The sequence below is a fragment of the Haematobia irritans genome, chromosome 2 (assembly GCF_050003625.1).
Source record: "Haematobia irritans isolate KBUSLIRL chromosome 2, ASM5000362v1, whole genome shotgun sequence".
Classification (NCBI taxonomy): domain Eukaryota; kingdom Metazoa; phylum Arthropoda; class Insecta; order Diptera; family Muscidae; genus Haematobia; species Haematobia irritans.
The window spans coordinates 199873792-199894292 of NC_134398.1; the positions used below are offsets into that span (position 1 = coordinate 199873792).

General features: G+C 24.8%; 1 protein-coding gene across 4 annotated transcripts in view; it reads right to left on the minus strand.

The window, feature by feature from the left end:
- The window catches only part of ush (Zinc finger protein ush), a 480112-nt gene that overhangs the window by 84145 nt on the left and 375466 nt on the right, over positions 1 to 20501 (minus strand). For all 4 annotated transcript variants that reach the window (XM_075297144.1, XM_075297143.1, XM_075297145.1 and 1 more), the window contains exon 2: positions 18122 to 18166. In XM_075297144.1, coding sequence (XP_075153259.1) covers positions 18122 to 18166 — 45 coding nt within the window. The remainder of the gene's footprint in view (positions 1 to 18121; positions 18167 to 20501) is intronic.

Genomic DNA, 20501 nt, shown 5'->3' on the forward strand with positions numbered 1-20501 from the left:
ATTTTATTTCTATAACAAATTATGTAAAAATTTTATTTCAATAGAAAATTTTGTCAACATTTTATTTCTATATAAAATTTTGTCAATACTTTATTTCTATAGAAAGTTTTTTGATAATTTTACTTCTATAGAAAGTTTTGTGAAAATTTTATTTCTATAGAAAATTTTGGTAAAATTTCATTTCTATAGAAAATTTTGTCAAAATTTTATTTCTATACAAAATTTTGTCAAAATTTTATTTCTATAACAAATTTTTTCAATTTTATTTCTATTGAAAAGTTTGTCAAAATCTTATTTCCATAGAAAATTTTGTCAAAATTTTATTTCCATAGAAAATTTTGTCAAAATTTTATTTCTATAGAAAATTTTGTCAAAATTTTATTTCTATAGAAAATTTTTCAAAATTTTATTTCTATAACAAATTTTGTGAAAATTTTATTTCTATAGAAAATTTTTCAAAATTTTATTTCTATAGCAAATTTTGTAAAAATTTTATTTCTATGGAAAAGTTTGTCAAAATTTTATTTCTATAGAAAATTTTGTCAAAATTTTATTTCTATAGAAAATTTTGTCAAAATTTTATTTCTATAGAAAATTTTGTCAAAATTTTATTTCTAAAAAAAATTTTATCAATTTTATTTCTATAACAAATTTTGTCAAAATTTTATTTCTATAGAAAATTTTGTCAAAATTTTGTTTCTGTAGAAAATTTTGTCAAAATTTTATTTCTATGGAAAAGTTTGTCAAAATGTTATTTTTATAGAATGTTTTGTGAAAATTTTATTTCTATAGAAAATTTTGTCAAAATTTTATTTCTTTAGAAAATTTTGTCAAAATTTTATTTCTATAGAAAATTTTGTCAATTTTATTTCTATAGAAAATTTTGTCAACATTTTATTTCTATAGAAAGTTTTGTGAAAATTTTATTTCTATATAAACTTTTATCAAATTTTATTTCCATAGAAAATTTTGTCAAAAAAAATTTTTTTCTATAAAAAATTTTGTAAAAATTTTATTTCTATGGAAAAGTTTGTCAAAATTTTATTTCTATAGAAAATTTTTTCAAAATTTTATTTCTATCGAAAATTTTGTCAAAATTTTATTTCTATAGAAAATTTTGTCAAAATTTTATTTCTATAAAAAATTTTGTCAATTTTATTTCTATAACAAATTTTGTAAAAAATTTATTTCTATAACAAATTTTGTAAAAATTTTATTTCTATGGAAAAGTTCGTCAAAATCTTATTTCTATAGAAAATTTTGTCAAAATTTTATTTCTATATAAAATTTTGTAAAAATTTTTTTTCTATAAAAAATTTTGTAAATTTTATTTCTTTAAAAAATTTTGTCAAAATTTTTTTTCTATAGAAAATTTTGTCAAAATTTTATTTCTATAGAAAATTTTATCAAAATTTTGTTTCTATAGAAAATTTTGTCAAAATTTTATTTCTATAGAAAATTTTGTCAAAATTTTATTTCTATAGAAAATTTTGTCGAAATTTTATTTCTATAAAAAATTTTGTCAATTTTATTTCTATAACAAATTTTGTAAAAATTTTATTTCTATGGAAAAGTTTGTCAAAATCTTATTTCTATAGAAATTTTTGTCAAAATTTTATTTCTATAGAAAGTTTTGTGAAAATTTTATTTCTATAGAAAATTTTCGCAAAATTTTATTTCTATAGAAAATTTTGTCCAAATTTTATTTCTATAGAAAATTGTGTCAACATTTTATTTCAATAGAAAATTTTGTCAAAATTTTATTTCTATAGAAAATTTTGTCAAAATTTTATTTCTATAGAAAGTTTTGTGAAAATTTTATTTCTATAGAAAATTTTGTCAAAATTTTATTTCTATAGAAAATTGTGTCAACATTTTATTTCTATAAAAAATTTTGTCAATTTTATTTCTATAACAAATTTTGTAAAAATTTTATTTCTATGGAAAAGTTTGTCAAAATCTTATTTCTATAGAAATTTTTGTCAAAATTTTGTCAAAATTTTATTTCTATAGAAAATTGTGTCAAAATTTTATTTCTATAGAAAATTTTGTCAAAATTTTATTTCTATAGAAAATTTTGTCAAAATTTTGTCAAAATTTTATTTCTATAGAAAATTGTGTCAAAATTTTATTTCTATAGAAAATTTTGTCGAAATTTTATTTCTATAAAAAATTTTGTCAAAATTTTATTTCTATAGAAAATTTTGGTAAAATTTTATTTCAATAGAAAATTTTGTCAAAATTTTATTTCTATAGAAAATTTTGTCCAAATTTTATTTCTATAGGAAATTTTGTCAAAATTTTATTTCTATAGAACATTTTGTTAAAATTTTATTTCTATAGAAAATTTTGTCCAAATTTTATTTCTATAGAAAATTTTGTCAAACTGAATTATATACGTATTTAATCGGTCTTTTTTTAATTTAATATATACCACGTATGGACTTACTTACAATTAAGAAGACGGTGTTAGAAGGTTGTAAGATACGTTGCCATCGGCAAGCGTTACCGTAACTCAAGTAATTCGATTGTGGATGCAGTGTTTAGAAGAAGTTTGTACGCAATCCATGGTGGAGGGATTGCGTACAAACTTCAAATCTGTAATCTGTGGAAATCAGATTACAGATTTGTACATTTTAATATGTCGCATATATAACTGAAATATCTGAAATGACAAGGATAACTTGATGAAAGTTATCCTATTCTTGATAGGAATTTCGAAGACCAAAGAACTTGAAACTAAAAAAAAATATGAGTCGTTTTTAGTTTTACTTGTTTATTTGATTCGTTGTGAAATTCATATCAAATTTGAATATCCAATTCAATATATTTTTTTTAAAATGATATCTACAAAATACCCAAAAATTCCATTGTTTTGTTATACCCTCAAGAATTTAATGCATTTTTGTTTTCATTTGTTTTCGATGGTTTTGTAGCATTTTAATTGCAATGAGATCATCATCATCATCATCATCATCAGAGCAGTGGTCTCTGCCATTGCCTCAATCCATACCTATAACACTCTAGCAAATTGCAGCTGGATAGCTGCCTAGCTTGGTAATGGTGATGATAAACGAAAACAAAAAAAATTGATAACCACCTCACTACTACTACTACTACAGCTAGCAATGCTAACTCAATTTATCTAAAAATTTCAATGAAATTTGACTCTTTTATGCATTATCTCGATTTTTTTTAATAAATGGTTTATTCGAAATCATCCCATGATATTCTATTCGATCTTTTCAGTGTTCAGTGTATTTTTTGTTGGAATTTTTTTCCATTCGAAATATCAAGTGATTGTGATATGAAATGATTAATTATGAGAAATGGTTTCAATGGAAAGCAAAAAAAAAAAAATGTATCGTTTGTATCTCATCTCGCTCTAATACAATTCAAATCAAACTTTATAATAATAGAGGAGTTTTTGGGAAAATGTTAAGGGTCTAAAAGTAGTAGAAGGTTTCTACAGTTAAGGATAATATCTATGTGAAAAGCAAATGTTCTACTATAAGAAATCTTGAGCGAAAATTTGTAGAACATTTTGTAGATAAAGGATTCCTATAGAAATTCTTATTGCAATAATTTAAAAATTATTATGTTTATCAATTTTATCGGGCGCCACCATTAAGCAATTCTAATCATTAGTAACCTTTTGTTATTCTTTGGGCAAATTGTCTATGGAATTTGAATAATGATAAAAAAGTTCACAAATAGTTTTATGCAGTGATCGGGCGCCATTCCAAAATGTGCCATTATTTTTATCAATCCGTAATTTTGAGATTAAGTTTCAAAATGTTTAAAATGTCCAAAAAAGCACAATCATCAGAATAACTTTTTTACCAATTATACTAAGAGCAAATTAAAGCTATTTATGATCGGGCGCCAATTGATTAAATTTAATTACATATGAAATTCTTCAAACATCGTCTATGGAAAGAAGAAAATGTGCAATTGAGGATTTTTTATCAAGCGAAAAAAAATATATTTAAGGAATGTGTACTACATTCTTAAAAAGGTTTTAATTTTCTACGAAAAATTTGGCTGTTTGACATAGATAGAAGCAATTTTTGGTGTTAAAAAAATAAATTTAAAAAAATAGTCATTAATAAAATTGTGACTTGTCTTCTTACTAAAACTTTTATAGAAATCTATATTGCAAACTAGCTTAGCTCCTAAAAGTTTACATTAGAATATTTCTCCTAAAAGTATGCTATATAATTTTAAAATAACTTTAAGGTCATTAAAACCATTTTGTTTTTTTTTTTATCAAAAAACACATGGTGTTAAAAAAATAAATTAAAAAGAAGTCATTAATAAAATTGTGACTTGTCTTCTTACTAAAAATTTCTATAGAAATCTATATTGCAAACTAGCTTAGCTCCTAAAAGTTTACATTAGAAGTTTTCTCCTAAAAGTATGCTATATAATTTTAAAATAACTTTAAGGTCATTAAAAGAATTTTGTTTTTATCAAAAAACACATCTAATATCAATCGCCATCATATATTTAGTGTCAAAGGGGTGGTGTACACAAAGAATGCCATTAAAAATAACGATAAAAATTTATAACCGAACCGAACAACAGATAAACATTTTCAAAAACCCCAGCCACCGAACATTAGGGGCGGACAGTGAAACGGAGAATTTCAAACAAACAAACCAACAAAAAATTGGTATATCCTTTTGGGTGGTTATTGCCTTTGGATGACTATTGGCTGGATGCTTATATTTGGTCTATCTATATTTAATTGACTTGTACGTAGAAGGGTAAAGGCAAATGCGAGATATAATAAAACAATAACATTGCAGGCATTTTGCATTTTGAGAGGGGCTGGGCAGTGCTTTGATGGAAAAGAAGCTTTACATGGAGGAAAATTGGGAAAACGGGAGAGAGAAAACTTGAAATCTTCGAAAAAATCAATAATGAAATATTTGCAAGCAAATAAAATATGATTGTAGCTATCGAAGTTTAAAAATTTATTTCAAAATTTAATCTTAAAACTTGGACTTTTGGGAAAATTTTTAGTGGTCCTACTATTGTCTATATATTTCTAGAAAAAACCGATCGCCTTATTATAGCTAGTGATTTAATATTTAATATAGCTAATAAATTTGTAATAACTAATAAATAAATAAAATAAATTTCTAGAAAATTTTGAAAATTTGCCATTTACTAGAAAATTTCACAAAAAAAAAATATAGCAAAATTGAATGAAATATGTCATCGAAAAATAAAATGAAAAATTTTATTGGGTCCATTAAAATCCCAGCAAAAAAATTTGGAAGTTCTTCTCCAGGCACAACTTTAAAAGTACTTCCAAAAATGCTCCCCCAAAACTGTTCTTTATTTTGACTGCACAGGAAGTTCATTGGAGTCGATTTTTTTATAACCCGCTTTTTTCATATTTTTAATAAGAAATTTATATTTATTTTTATATAAATAATAATTTATATAAATATAAATAAATAAAATAAATTTCTAGAAAATTTATGAAAATTTGCCATTCACTAGAAAATTTCACAAAAAAAATATAGCAACATTTAATGAAATATTGTCATCGAAAAAAAATGAAAAATTTCCATTGGGTCCATTAAAATCCCAGCAAAAACATTTGGAAGTTCTTTTCCAGGCACAACTTTAAAAGTACTTCCAAAAATGCTCTCCGAAAAATTGTCCTTAATTTTGACAGCACAGGAAGTTCATTTGAGTCAAGTTTTTTTAATATTTTTAATGGGAAATTTATATTTATTTTTATATAAATAATAATTTATATAAATATAAATAAATAAAATAAATTTCTAGAAAATTTTGAAAATTTGCCATTCACTAGAAAATTTCACAAAAAAATATAGCAAAATTGAATGAAATTTGTCATCGAAAAAAAAAAATGAAAAATTTTTATTGGGTCCATTAAAATCCCAGCAAAAAAAATTTGGAAGTTCTTCTCCAGACACAACTTTAAAAGTACTTCCAAAAATGCTCTCCCAACACTGTTCTTAATTTTTACTGCACAGGAAGTTCATTTGAGTCAATTTTTTTATAGCCCGCTTTTTTCATATTTTTAATAAGAAATTTATATTTATTTGTTTCAAATAGGTTTAAAACTTATTAAGAATTAATAAAATGGTACAAATTATTTAAATTTAGCCGAAACAAAATGTTAAATCCTTTCTGGAAAAATTGCGAATTTTTGAAAATATTTCATGACAAACTTTCCAGATAAAGATCGGGCGCCAATGCCAAACAAAGGTAGGACTTTTGATATGTTTCGACGTCGAAGAATACTAAGAAGAATACTAGACTCAATTTTTCTGAGAAATCTGTGTTGGTTAAAAGTTGGCCTTAAATTCTCAATAAAAAAATCGATCTACTTAATCCCAAAACAAAAATTCGGTCAATAATGCTATTCTATTTAGGAGTTTTTGTAACTTTTTTTCACACGAACTGTCTCTTTGTCACACCTGTTATTGGTTTTCGTTTTGTTTAAAAAATATTATTTGCATGAATTTTTAATTAATTAATCAATAATGCTATTCTATTTAGGAGTTTTTGTAACTTTTTTTCACACGAACTGTCTCTGTGTCACACCTGTTATTGGTTTTCGTTTTGTTTAAAAAATATTATTTGCATGCATTTTTAATTAATTATTTTAACAAAATTAAATAATATATTGATAATTTTGTTTTTCCTGATAATTGATAATTATATACATTTTTTTTTCTCAGTGTCTACATCTAAATGCATCACAAGGATGTAAGCAGGAGCTGCAAACATCAGCATCATCTAATGGCAAGTGTTTGCTATAAACAAAGATAACACAGAAAATTTCTACCAAACCTATACTAGAGACGGTTACGATAGCATAGATATCACTCAGCCTGTATGAATGGGTGTGGGGTGCATTTTTTTGTGTTTCTTGTTTTGGAAAATGTACAAAAATCAGACATGAAATGGAACACTAGCGCCAACTAAAGTTTAATGGTATCTCGACTTTTACTCTATGATAGCTGGCAGGCAACAGCAGCAGCAGCATTATAGAATGAATTCCTAGAGCATACTATCTGAGTTCATAACAAACAACATCATTGCCAATAGCGGCAGCAGTAGCAGCATCATCATCTGCTTTGTAGTAGAGGGTATATTACCAACACCCAAAAATGCATAAGGCCTGGCACAACTGATAAATGATGCGAGAGTTTTCACAAAAAGTTCCAATGGAAATTGGAGAGCTAGCTTTATTATTAAATAAAAACCCTAGGTCTGTGATCGGGCGCCAGTGTATATAGATTTATATAGATTTTTTTTTTTAATTTGATAGATTTTGCGGTAACATTTTCAAATTTGGTAGATTATTTTTGGTACAAGTGGCAATCGTGATCTTCACCCAAAAAATTGTAAATTTCCCACTAAAATGCTACAGATTAGGGACTTTCTCTGTGTTTCCCCAGAAATTTTGTATTTATCGATGATATTTTCTTTACTATCGTACATGTATGACATACCCATCACTTAAAAATTGCATTCCCATCCCCCTTAGAAAGGGCAAACCAAAATAATTTTCGATATTCAGTTATCATCTACATTTGGTATTTCAATTATTTTCTGACTAACTGATGTTATATAAAGCATCCATATATATTTTTTTGATATCTCTGGAATTGTGTAATGCTATAGAAAACGGCGAATAATAATGATCATTTTCATTTAAAAACCACATGTAAAATAAAGATAAAAAGCTTATCGATTCCAATACACCACTTTCGATACACCCCTCGACAAGTGAAGTAGAAGAGACCAAATATCACAAAACAGAAAATAACAAAAAATTCTACATACAAACCTACACCAATAGAGCTATATACAGAGAAATATTAACATCAGTAAATACAAAAGAACAAACAAACAAACAAACGTATTTACAAAACAGAAGCAGCCAAGCACAACAATATAATACAACAAGAGCAGCAGCAACAGCAGCAGCATCTGCAAGTATGCAGTTTTCATAGATAAGAAGAGCATTCATGAATTTCAAAGATAACAACAGAAACACAAAAATGTTCAAAATGAGCATGGTAGTGTGGTAGTGGAAATGGTGATGGTGGTACTCATTGGTGAGATATACATTTACCAGCAACACCCTCTCCCACTCCCAAAAAAAAAAAAAAAAAAAAACTCACCATAGAAATGATGTCTTTACAAATGACTCTTGTGAATGAGGTATGGGTGTATTGGCTGAGTATCACACAGTTTGAATATGCGTGTTGTTGGTGACCAATAGCAAAAAAAAAAAAAACCAAACATAAACACCAGAGCAGAGAGCAAAAAGATTGAGTGAGAGCAATAGGTAAAAGAATGCCACCCAACGACCAAGGCTAAAAAGGCTAAACTTAAAACGACTCAAATCTTGAAGTCCCCAAGCAGCACAATGATTAGCCATAAGAACATTGAAACTTTCTGAGAGTCTATAATAGTCCATCTGTAATGGTTTTTTAGTTCTTTTTTTCGCATGTAGAAGTTTAGATTACAATTTAAATGAACATATATGGAACAAGTAAGGAAAGTCTAAAGTCGGGCGGGGCCGACTATACTATACCCTGCACCACTTTGTAGATCAAATTTGGCACACGTGACTATATTACTAATTGTACTCCTAGTGCAAAATTTCAACCAAATTGGGACAAAACTCTGGCTTCTGGGGCCATATAACTCCATATCGGGCGAAACATATATATGGAAGCTATATCTAAATCTGAACCGATTTCAATCAAATTTGGCACACATGACTATACTACCAATTGTACTCCTTGCGCAAAATTTCAAGCTAATCGGGATAAAACTCTGGCTTCTGGGTCCATATAAGTGCATATCGGACGAAAGATATATATGGGAGCTATATCTAAATCTGAACTGTTTTCTTCCAAAATCAATAGGGTTCTATTCTGACCCAAATTAGGCACATGTGCCAAATTTGAAGGCGATTGGACTTAAATTGCGACCTAGACTTTGATCACAAAAATGTGTTCACAGACAGACGGACGGACAGACGGACATGGTTATATCGACTCAGGGACCCACACTGAGCATTATTGCCAAAGACACCATGTGTCTATCTCGTCTCCTTCTGGGTGTTACAAACATATGCACTAACTTATAATACCCTGTTCCACAGTGTGGCGCAGGGTATAAAAATTATCATCAAAAATCCACAAAATGTCAATTCAATGGGTGTTTTTTTTAGAAAATACATCAGGTATAGTAAAAATAAGCCAATTCCTATCCATTCAATTTATTATTTTTAGATGAAATTTAAGGCTTCAATTATCATAGTTAGAATGATCCAATTTAGGTCAAATATTCCCCGTTTGGTTCGATAATTTTTTTTTATAGAAAATTTTGTCGAAATTTTATTTCTATCGAATATTTTGTCGAAATTTTATTTCTATAGAAAATTTCGTCGAAATTTTATTTCTATAGAAAATTTCGTCGACACTTTATTTCTATAGAAAATTTCGTCGAAATTTTATTTCTAGAGAAAATTTTGTCGAAATTTTATTTCTATGGAAAATTTCGTGGAAATTTTGTTTCTATAAAAAACTGCGTCGAAATTTTATTTCTATAGAAATTTTGTCGAAATTTTATTGCTATAGAAAATTTTGTCATAAATTTATATCTATAGAAAATTTAGTCAAAATTTCATTTCTATAAAAATTTTGTAAAAATTTTATTTCTATAGAAAATTTTGTCAAAATTTGTGGAAATTTTGTTTCTATAAAAACTGCGTCGAAATTTTATTTCTAAAGAAATTTTGTCGAAATTTTATTGCTATAGAAAATTTTGTCATAAATTTATATCCATAAAAAATTTAGTCAAAATTTTATTTCTATAAAAATTTTGTCAAAATTTTATTTCTATAGAAAATTTTGTCAAAATTTTATTTCTATAGAAAATTTTGTCAAAATTTTATTTCTATAGAAAATTTCGTCGAAATTTTATTTCTATAGAAAATTTTGTCAAATTTTTATTATATTTTTATAGAAAATTTTGTCAAATGATCCAATTTAAGTCAAATATTCCCTGTTTGGTTCCATAACTTGTAATAAAAAATTTCGTCGCAATTTTTTTTCTATAGAAAATTTCGCCGAAATTTTATTTCTATAGAAAATATCGACGACATTTTATTTCTATAGAAAATTTCGTGGAAATTTTGTTTCTATAAAAACTGCGTCGAAATTTTATTTCTAAAGAAATTTTATTGCTATAGAAAATTTTGTCATAAATTTATATCCATAGAAAATTTAGTCAAAATTTTATTTCTATAAAAATTTTGTCAAAATTTTATTTCTATAGAGAATTTTGTCAAAATTTTATTTCTATAGAACATTTTGTCAAAATTTTATTTCTATAGAAAATTTCGTCGAAATTTTATTTCTATAGAAAATTTTGTCAAACATAGTTAAAATGATCCAATTTAGGTCAAATACTTCCCGTTTGGTTCCATAACTTTTAATAAAATTTTTTTTTCTATAGAAAATTTCTTCGAAATTTCGTTTCTTTAGGAAATTTCGTCGAAATTTTGTTTCTTTACAAAATTGCGTCGAAATTTCGTTTCTTTAGGAAATTTCGTCGAAATTTTGTTTATTTAGAATATTGCGTCAAAATTTTATTTCTATAGAAAATATCGTCGACATTTTATTTCTATAGAAAATTTCGTCGAAATTTTATTTCTAGAGAAAATTGTGTCGAAATTTTATTTCTATAGAAAGTTTTGTCAAAATTTTATTTCTATAGAAATTTTGTCGAAATTTTATTGCTATAGAAAGTTTTGTCATAATTTTATTTCTATAGAAAATTTTGTCAAAATTTTATTTCTATAAGAATTTTGCCAATATTTTATTTCTATAGAAAATTTTGTCAAATTTTTATTTCTATAGAAAATTTTGTAAAAATTTTATTTCTATAGAAATTTTTGCCAATTTTTTTTTTTAATAGAAAATTTTGTCAAAGTTTTCTTTCTATAGAAAATTTCGTGGAAATTTTGTTTCTATAAAAAAGACTGCGTCGAAATTTTATTTCTATAGAAAATTTTGTCGACATTTTATTACTATAGAAAACTTTATCAAAATTGTACTCCTATAGAAAATTTTGTCGAAACTTTATTTCTATAGAAATTTTGTCGAAATTTTATTGCTATAGAAAATTTTATCATAATTTTATTTCTATAGAAAATTTTGTCAACATTTTATTTCTATAAAAAAAAATTGTCAAACTTTTACTTCTATAAACAATTTTGTCAAAATTTTATTTCTATAGAAATTTTGGAAAATCGTTTACAAAATTTTATATCTATAGAAAATTTTGTCAATATTTTATTTCTTTAGAAAATTTTATCAAAATGTTATTTCTATAGAAAATTTGGAAATCATTTACAAAATTGTATAACTACATAAAATTGTGTCAACATTTTTTTTTGAAAATTTTGTCAAAATTTTATTTTTTTAGAAAATTCTGTCAATAGAAAATTTTGTCAAAATTTTATTTCAGTAGAAAATTTTGTCAAAATCTGACTTCTATAGAAAACTTTATCAAAATTGTATTTCTCTGGAAAATTTTTACCAAAATTTTATTTCTATAGAAAATTTCGTCGAAATCTTATTTCTATAAAAAGTTTCGTCGAAATCTTATTTCTGTAGAAAACTTTATTGAAATTGTTTTCTATGGAAAATTTTATCGAAATTGTATTTCTATGGAAAAGTTCGTCAAAATTTTATTTCTATGGAAAATTTCGTCTAAATTTTAATTCTATAGAAAATTTCATCAAAATTTTATTTCTATATAAAATTTCATCGATATTTTATTTTTACGGAAAATTTTGTCAAATTCGTCGCTCTTAAGAACATCTTATTCTTTACAAAATTTGGTCCAATTTTTTTATCGAATATCTGGTCGAAATTTTTTTTTTATAGAACATCTGGTCGAAATATTTCTATAGAAAATTTCGATGAAATTTTATTTTTATAGAAAATTTCGTCAAAATGTTATTTCTATAAAAATTTCGTCGAAATTTTATTTCTATAGAAAATTCTGTTAAATTTTTATTTCTATAGAAAATTTCGTCGATCTTTAGAAAATCTGATTCTTTAGAAAATTTGGTCCAATTTTTTATAGAATATCTGATCGAAATTTTTTTATAGAACATCTGATCGAAATGTTTCTATGGAAAATTTCGACGAAATTTTAATTTAATGAAAAAATTTACATTTAAATAGAATTGAAAATCTTTTGTAAGGTCTTTTATAAATGTTTTTATAAGGTTCTGTAGCACCATGTCTCTCAAAGCATTTTAATAATTGCGTTAAAAAATTAAACTTTAGAATCAAACCCAATATAAACCGGAACATGGATGTTTAACCTTAAACATTATGCATATAGGGGATGTTAAAAATGGTCCAGACAACAAGACCCACCAACCATACAGCAACAAATCGCCACCATTACCAATATCACCACTCTCCGTTTTCCCATTCGCTTATCATAAAACGCCCACTTTATCTTTCACAAAAAGGAATAATTATATACCCTCTCCATATGATGATGATGAGTTAAACACACACTGCGCATTCACTACTGGTGGCATAACAACCAAAATGACAATCTCATCACAGTATGTCCATACGTTCGCCCCCCAAATCCATCTATTCATACATCCTACCAAGCAGCAGCCGGAGAAAAAAAAAGATTTACACAACGATGTGAAAAGTCAAATGACTTTGAAATTAATGATGGGAAAAACTATGAAATGAACATTAGCTTTTTATCCTTCCACAAGCAAGTGATGCTGCTGCGACTGCACTCCCATCCTGATAGACTCGTACTGATGATGATGCTATTGTTGTTGCCATTACCATTCTATGAAACACTTTCCTTTCTTTTTGCTCCTAGCTCTTGCCATTCTGTTTCTCAGCGATATGGTTAAGGGTGACTTTTGAAAAATTTATAATGATAGATAAGGAACACTTTTCAAAAAAAAAATCCAAATACATAAAGTATAATCACTGGGGATTAAAGGCGATAAGAGAATGAACCAACAAAAAACTGAACATGAAATAAGCAGTATGGGAAAGAATACAGAAGATGGATTCCAAAATGTGATTATCAATGAAAGATGGAAGTTTGAGAAAATCTGTTCATATTTCATTTTTAAATATGAAGTAAATTTCTAATCAGCAAACAGAAAAGATCAGATTGAGAAAAATCTCTATGAAATGCATGGACATTAAAGATAAGAACAAATAAGAACAAATAAAGTAGCTGGGAAAATATTTCATTAAATCTAAATACAGACAAATTTATAGTCTCCATTGGACGCCAGTTTTAAATTAAATCCTATTCTTAAATAAGTAATCCTCAAAATGAAATAGATAGGAAACACTTAGCAAATCTATAAAAAAGTTATACGTTTTTATCGCTTGAACCAGCCTTATGACATAAAAAATTCGTCGAAATGAAGAAATACAAATTTTTAAAAATTTTCTATTGAAATACAATTTTACGAAATTTTCTTTAGAATACAATTTTGACGAAATTTTCTATAGAAATAAAATTTTTAGGAGATTTTGTATAAAAATTTAAATTTTGACAAAATTTTCTATAGAAATCTAATTTTGACAAAATTTTCTGTTTAACTAAAATTTTGACAACATTTTCTATAGAAATAAAATGTTGACAAAATTTTCTGTAGAAATAAAATATTGAAAAAATTTTCTATAGAACTAAAATTTTGACAAAATTTTGTAAAGAAATAAAATTTTGACAAAAATTTCTATAGAAATAAATAAAAAAGAAATAAAATTTTGACAAAATTCTCTATAGAAATAAATTTTTTACAAAATTTTCTATAGAAATGAAATATTGACAAAATTTTCTATAGAAATAAAATGTTGACAAAATTTTCAATAGAAATTAAATTTTGAGAAAATTTTTTGTTGAAATAAAATTTTGACAAAATTTTCTATAGACATAAAATGTTTACGCAATTTCTATAGAAATAAAATTTCAATGAAATTTTCTATAGAAATAAAATTTTGACAAAATTTTCTATAGAAATAAATTTTTTACAAAATTTTCTATAGAAATAAAATATTGACAAAATTTTCTATAGAAATAAAATATTGACAAAATTTTCTATAGAAATAAATTTTTTACAAAATTTTCTATATAAATAAAATATTGACAAAATTTTCTATAGAAATAAAATTTTGAGAAAATTTTCTATAGAAATAAAAATTTTGACAACATTTACAACAAAAAAAGTACAAACCAACAATAAAAAACAAAACACGAATGAAGTAAGAGGAAGCACGCTCAAAATAAACCCAGCCAACTGCACTCAAGTCGATGATTTGATAGTGGCAAAGGAAAAGCCGGCTATCATAAACCTTTTTTCGGAGGGTTCAAGTGTGGTTCACTTTGGGTTTAGTGAACTGCCTGAATTTATTCTGATAATTGGTTGATAGTTCTGCGGCAAGTAGAGGATGCTGATGAGGAATGTGGTATTTCCGAAATGTGCGCCCATCCAACCATCTTGCAGTCTATAGGGCTTTGCCCAAATAAATGTGACAAACATTCTTTTTCTCTGTTGGTTAAGCTACACTTGTGGTTTAGTCAACACAATCATTTTAAACCTGAGATCAAAACAACAAATATGAAATAAAATTTTGGCAAAATTTTCTTTGGAAATAAAATTTTAAAAAAGTTTTCTGTAGAAATTAAATTTGAAAAAATTGTCAATACAAATAAAATTTTGACAAAATTGTCGATAGAAATAAAATTTTAACAAAATTTTCTATAGAAATAAAATTTTTAGAATTTTCTATAGAAATAAAATTTTGACAAAATTTTCTATAGAAATAAAATTTTTAGAATTTTCTGTAGAAATAAAATTTTAAGAAAATTTTCTATAGAAATAAAACTTTGACAAAATATTCTATAGAAATAAAACTTTGACAAAATATTCTATAGAAATAAAATTTTGACAAAATTTTCTATAGAAATAAAATTTTTAGAATTTTCTATAGAAATAAAAATTTTTAGAATTTTCTGTAGAAATAAAATTTTGACAAAATTTTCTATAGAAATAAAATTTTGACAACATTTTCTATAGAAATAAAATTTTGACAACATTTTCTATAGAAATAAAATGTTAACAAAATTTTCTATTGAAATAAAATTTTGACAAAATTTTCTATAGAAATAAAATTTTGATAAAATTTTCTGTAGAAATTAAATTTTGACAAAATTTTGTATAGAAATAAAATTTTTACAAGATTTTCTATAGAAATCAAATTTTGACAAAATTTTCTATAAAAATAAAATTTTGACAAAATTTTCTATAGAAATAAAATTTTGACAAAATTTTCTGTAGAAATAAAGTGTTGACAAAATGTTCTATAGACATAAAATTTTGACCAAATTTTCTTTAGCAATAAAATTTTGACAAAATTTTCTTTAGAAATAAAATTTTGACAAAATTTTCTTTAGAAATAAAATATTGACAAAATTTTCTATAGAAATAAAATATTGACAAAATTTTCTATAGAAATAAATTTTTTACAAAATTTTCTATAGAAATAAAATATTGACAACATTTTCTATAGAAATAAAATGTTGACAAAATTTTCTATAGGAATAAACTTTTGACAAAATTTTCTATAGAAATAAAATTTTGACAAAATTTTCTTTAGAAATAAAATATTGACAAAATTTTAATTAGAAATAAAATTTTGACAACATTTTCTATAGAAATAAAATATTGACAAAAATTTTTATAGAAATAAAATTTTGACAACATTTTCTATAGAAATACACTTTTGACAAAATTTTCTATAGAAACACAACTTAGACGAAATTTTCTATAGAAATAAAATTTTGACAAAATTTTCTATAGAAATAAAACATTGACAAAATTTTCTATAGAAATAAAATGTTTAGGAAAATTTCTATAGAAATAAAATTTTGACAAAATTTTCTATAGAAATAAAATTTTGACAAAATATTCTATAGAAATAAAATTTTGACAAAATTTTCTATAGAAATAAAATCAATACAAATAAAATTTTGCGAAAGTTTTCTATAGAAATAAATTTTTTAAAAAATTTTCTATAAAATAAAATTTTGACAAAATTTTGTATAGAAATAAAATTTTTACAAAATTTTCTATAGAAATAACATTTTGACAAAATTTTCTATAGAAATAAAATTTTGACAAAATTTTCTATAGAAATAAAATTTTGACAAAATTTACTGTAGAAATAAAATTATGACAACATTTTCTATGGAATTAAAATTTTGACAAAATTTTCTATAGAATTTTGACAAAATTTCTTATAGAAATAAAATTTTAACAAAATTTTCTATGGTAAATTTTGAAAAAAATGTATAATCTACAGCACCAAGTATTTTCTATTTATACTTTTGAATTCATTGACTATTGCTTCTCAATCTCCTTAATGTATTTCTGATTATGATTGCATTGCCATTATCCTTTTAACATTGGTCATAACCTCAAGAGGATAACTCTTCACTATGCTTTTGCAGAACAAATCGATTTCAAGCTCTTAATTAATGGGCGTTTCTTTCAACAAAAAGTGACACTGAGAAAGAAATCTCACAATCATCAAGGAAATGATTTTTTGTTGTCCAACAACCCATCATTTGGTCAATTTTAATATCTTAGCCCTTGGTAGATAAATGCTGACATCAACCCCCTTTTTTAAGGGAATCATAAACGAATTAATGACGTCCCACTCCCCAGGCCCTTCGCATACCCTGGCTTCTATCCACACCTCTGTTAACTGGTACCACAAATGATTGAACTTTCCATCAACAGAAATTCAAAAAAGCCAATGGATATCCATAACCCATAATCCCATTACAGGCGATGTTGGTGTATGGGAAAAAATGTCAATGGCCTGGCCAGAAGATAAGAAGGCAAGCAGGAAAAGAGAAAGGCAAAAAAACAGATACGATGTGCCATCCATAATGAGTGTTGGTGCAACAGAATAAAATGTGAAATAAATGAACACAAATCACCATCATCGACACCCAAGTGAAACAAAATCCCAAAGGATACTGGAACGAGTTTGGTTTCTATGGCAAGTCAATGAAGGACTATGGTTGGCACAAGATTAACACTTTTTTATTGGCTTTATAATGGCTAGTGATTGCGAACGGGCTTAGGGAAATGGTGGTAAGGGTAACTAATAAACTTGTTGGCTTAATGCTCTATTTTCCCACCCCATTAAGGCTATCCACCACCATTGCCATCATTTATGGCACCTATCTTTGAATATCAGGGTAAAAGAAGGAAAACCTTCCGCTTCTCTCCCTCTCTCATGGAAAAAACCACAATCATTGTTATAAATATGAATTAACTTTCAAATTTACGATAGGTTGAAGGGTCTTTTTATTGAGGGGTTAACTGGGAATATTACTGAAGAAATTCTTTTGGCCCGGAAGTTGAGAGCAACCAAACAAAAAAAGAAAGGATTTGCAAATGCTACAAAAAGTATTTAAGGATAACACCAAACGTTGGCCCCACACACACACGTACACAAAGACGCACACGTTTATATTCTTTGTGTAACCCCCACCCCAACAAAACGTTGAAATGATAAAAAGGATATTTTTTATGTCCTTTTTATTCTTATCTCTTCGAAAACATACACATAATATCCCGAAGAGTTGAAAGAAAAGAACTGGTCATGACTTCCAATCATCACCATCGGCAGCGAATATGAAATAGTGAATGGAAGGTGCGATGGTGGGGGAATAAACCAAATTATCCTGAATAAACTCTCCGTTGGAAGGGTCCACAGGATACGTGACGAAATGTAAGAGAAATTTCGCCATAAAACTACGACATTGAATTTTATTAACCAATTTTTCCAGTTTTTTTTTTTGTGTGCCGAATTCATCAATATTTTATGAGTCTTATAGCATTGGTATTGAATTTTGACCTTACCGATCATTGTGGCTAACTATATGAGTTAGTTTTAAAGGAAAATTGGATTAAATTAGAAGTTTACTTTTTATATATGAATTATTTTATTTTTAAACATACCTCTGCTGTCTACTGTCATGTCTTCAGTTGAATCAGAACAATCACCTGTAAAATAAAAGCAAATATAGTTTTAGTAAGAATTTGCAATTGGGTTTTGTATTAATAATAATTAAAAACTTTTAATAACATAATTTTACAATAAGGGTTTTAAGTACTTGATGAAAAAAATGTTGAAAAAGTTTTCTATAGAAATAAAATTTTGACAAAATTTCTTATAGAAATACAATTTTGATAATTTTTTTATAGAAATACAATTTTGACAAAATTCTCTACAAAAATAAAATTTTTCTATAGAACTAACATTTTGACAAAATTTTCTATAGAAATAAAATTTTTACAAAATTTTCTGTAGAAATACAATTTTGACAAAATTTTCTATAGAAACACAATTTAGACGACATTTTCTATAGAAATAAAATGTTTACAAAATTTTCTGTAGAAATAAAATTTTGACAAAATTTTCTGTAGAAATAAAATTTTGACAAAATTTTCTATAGAAATAAAATTTTGACAAAATTTTCTATAGAAATAAAATTTTGACAAAATTTTCTATAGACATAAAATTTTGACAAAATTTTCCATAGAAATAAAATTTTGATAAAATTTTCTATAGAAATAAAATTTTTGATAAAATTTTCTATAGAAATAAAATTTTGACAAACTTTTTCATAGAAATAAAATTTTGAAATTTTCTATGGAAATAAAATTTTGACAAAACTCTAAAAAAAATAAAATTTTCTTTAGAAATATAATTTTGACAAAATTTTCTATAGAAAAAAATTTTGACAAAAGTTTCTACAATCTAAATTTTTCTATAGAATTTTGACAACATTTTCTATATAAATAAAATTTTGACAAAATTTTCTATAGAAATAACATTTTGACAAAATTTTCTATGGCAATAACATTTTGGTAGACTTTTGACAAAATTTTCTATAGTAATAAAATTTTGACAAATTTTTCTATAGAAATAATATTTGGATCAAATTTTTTATAGAAATAAAATTTTGATCAAATTTCTATAGAAATAAAATTTTGACAAAATTTTCTATAGAAAAATATTTTGACAAAACTTTCTACATTCTAAATATTTCTATAGAATTTTGACAACATTTTCTATGGAAATAAAATATTTGATAAAATTTTCTATAGAAATAAAATTTCGACAAAATTTTCTATAGAAATAAAATTTTGGCAAAACTTTCTATAGAAATAAAATTTTAATCAAATTTGCAATAGAAAAAACAAAATTTTCTATAGAAATAAAATTTAGACAAAATTTTCTATAGAAATAAAATTTTAATCAAATTTGCTATAGAAAAAAAAATTGACAAAACCTTCTACGTTCTACATTTTTCTATAGAATTTTGACAAAATTTTCTATGGAAATAAAATTTTGACAACATTTTCCATAGAAATACAATTTTAACAAAATTTTCTATAGAAAGAAAGTTTTGACAAAATTTTCTATAGAAATAAAATTTTGACCAAATAATGACAATTTCGACGAATATCTCTTTTATTATTTTGTTTCTTTTTTTTACAATAATGACTTTTAATATTTTTAGTTTAATGGTCAACATCGCCCTGGTCCTCGAGAGTCGCATTTCATTGTAGATTTGCTATCCGATGTAGATTTGTTGTGGATAGTATTTTCTTTTGTTGTATTTTAGTTTAAATATCAACAACAAAATGTAAAAACCCTTCATTACTTTGGTGCACTTGAAGTCGTATAGTGGGTTTTATAAGGCCTTTGTGATTTAATTTTATTATTATTATTCTACTTATTCTACTTTGAATATATTTTTATTAGGGACGAAAAAAATAAAAGAAAATCTTTGTAAATTAATTAAATAAAATAAATTTAAATGAGCTTATATTGAATTAAATTGATTTAAAGATATACATTTCCCACAATCTTCATCCGATTTGCAAAAATGAAAAAAACTGTGGAATATATAATAAATATAATATTATGTATATAATAAATATAATATTTTATAAAATATTTTATTTTTATATTAAAATGGATTATCCATTGATCTAATCCAAGTAAAATTAAAACAAAAATATTACTAAGCATAATAAATGGCTAAATGCCTTATATTAAGGCCTTCGGCATATAAAAATCCTATTCGAACCATTGTGGGGAGTACCATGACTAGTTTTCTGTACGTTGTTACATATGGATAAATATCTTAGTATGTCCGAATGGTCACAGGCTTATTTGTTTGTATGTGTGTGTTAGTGTCTAGAGCTATTTTACTTGTATATTTGTATGGATGTGTATGTTTGTTAGTTTTGATGATTATATTTTACTGATATGACCACTTCAAGGAATTATAATAACAATAATAACAACAATCCGCAGAATTCCTTT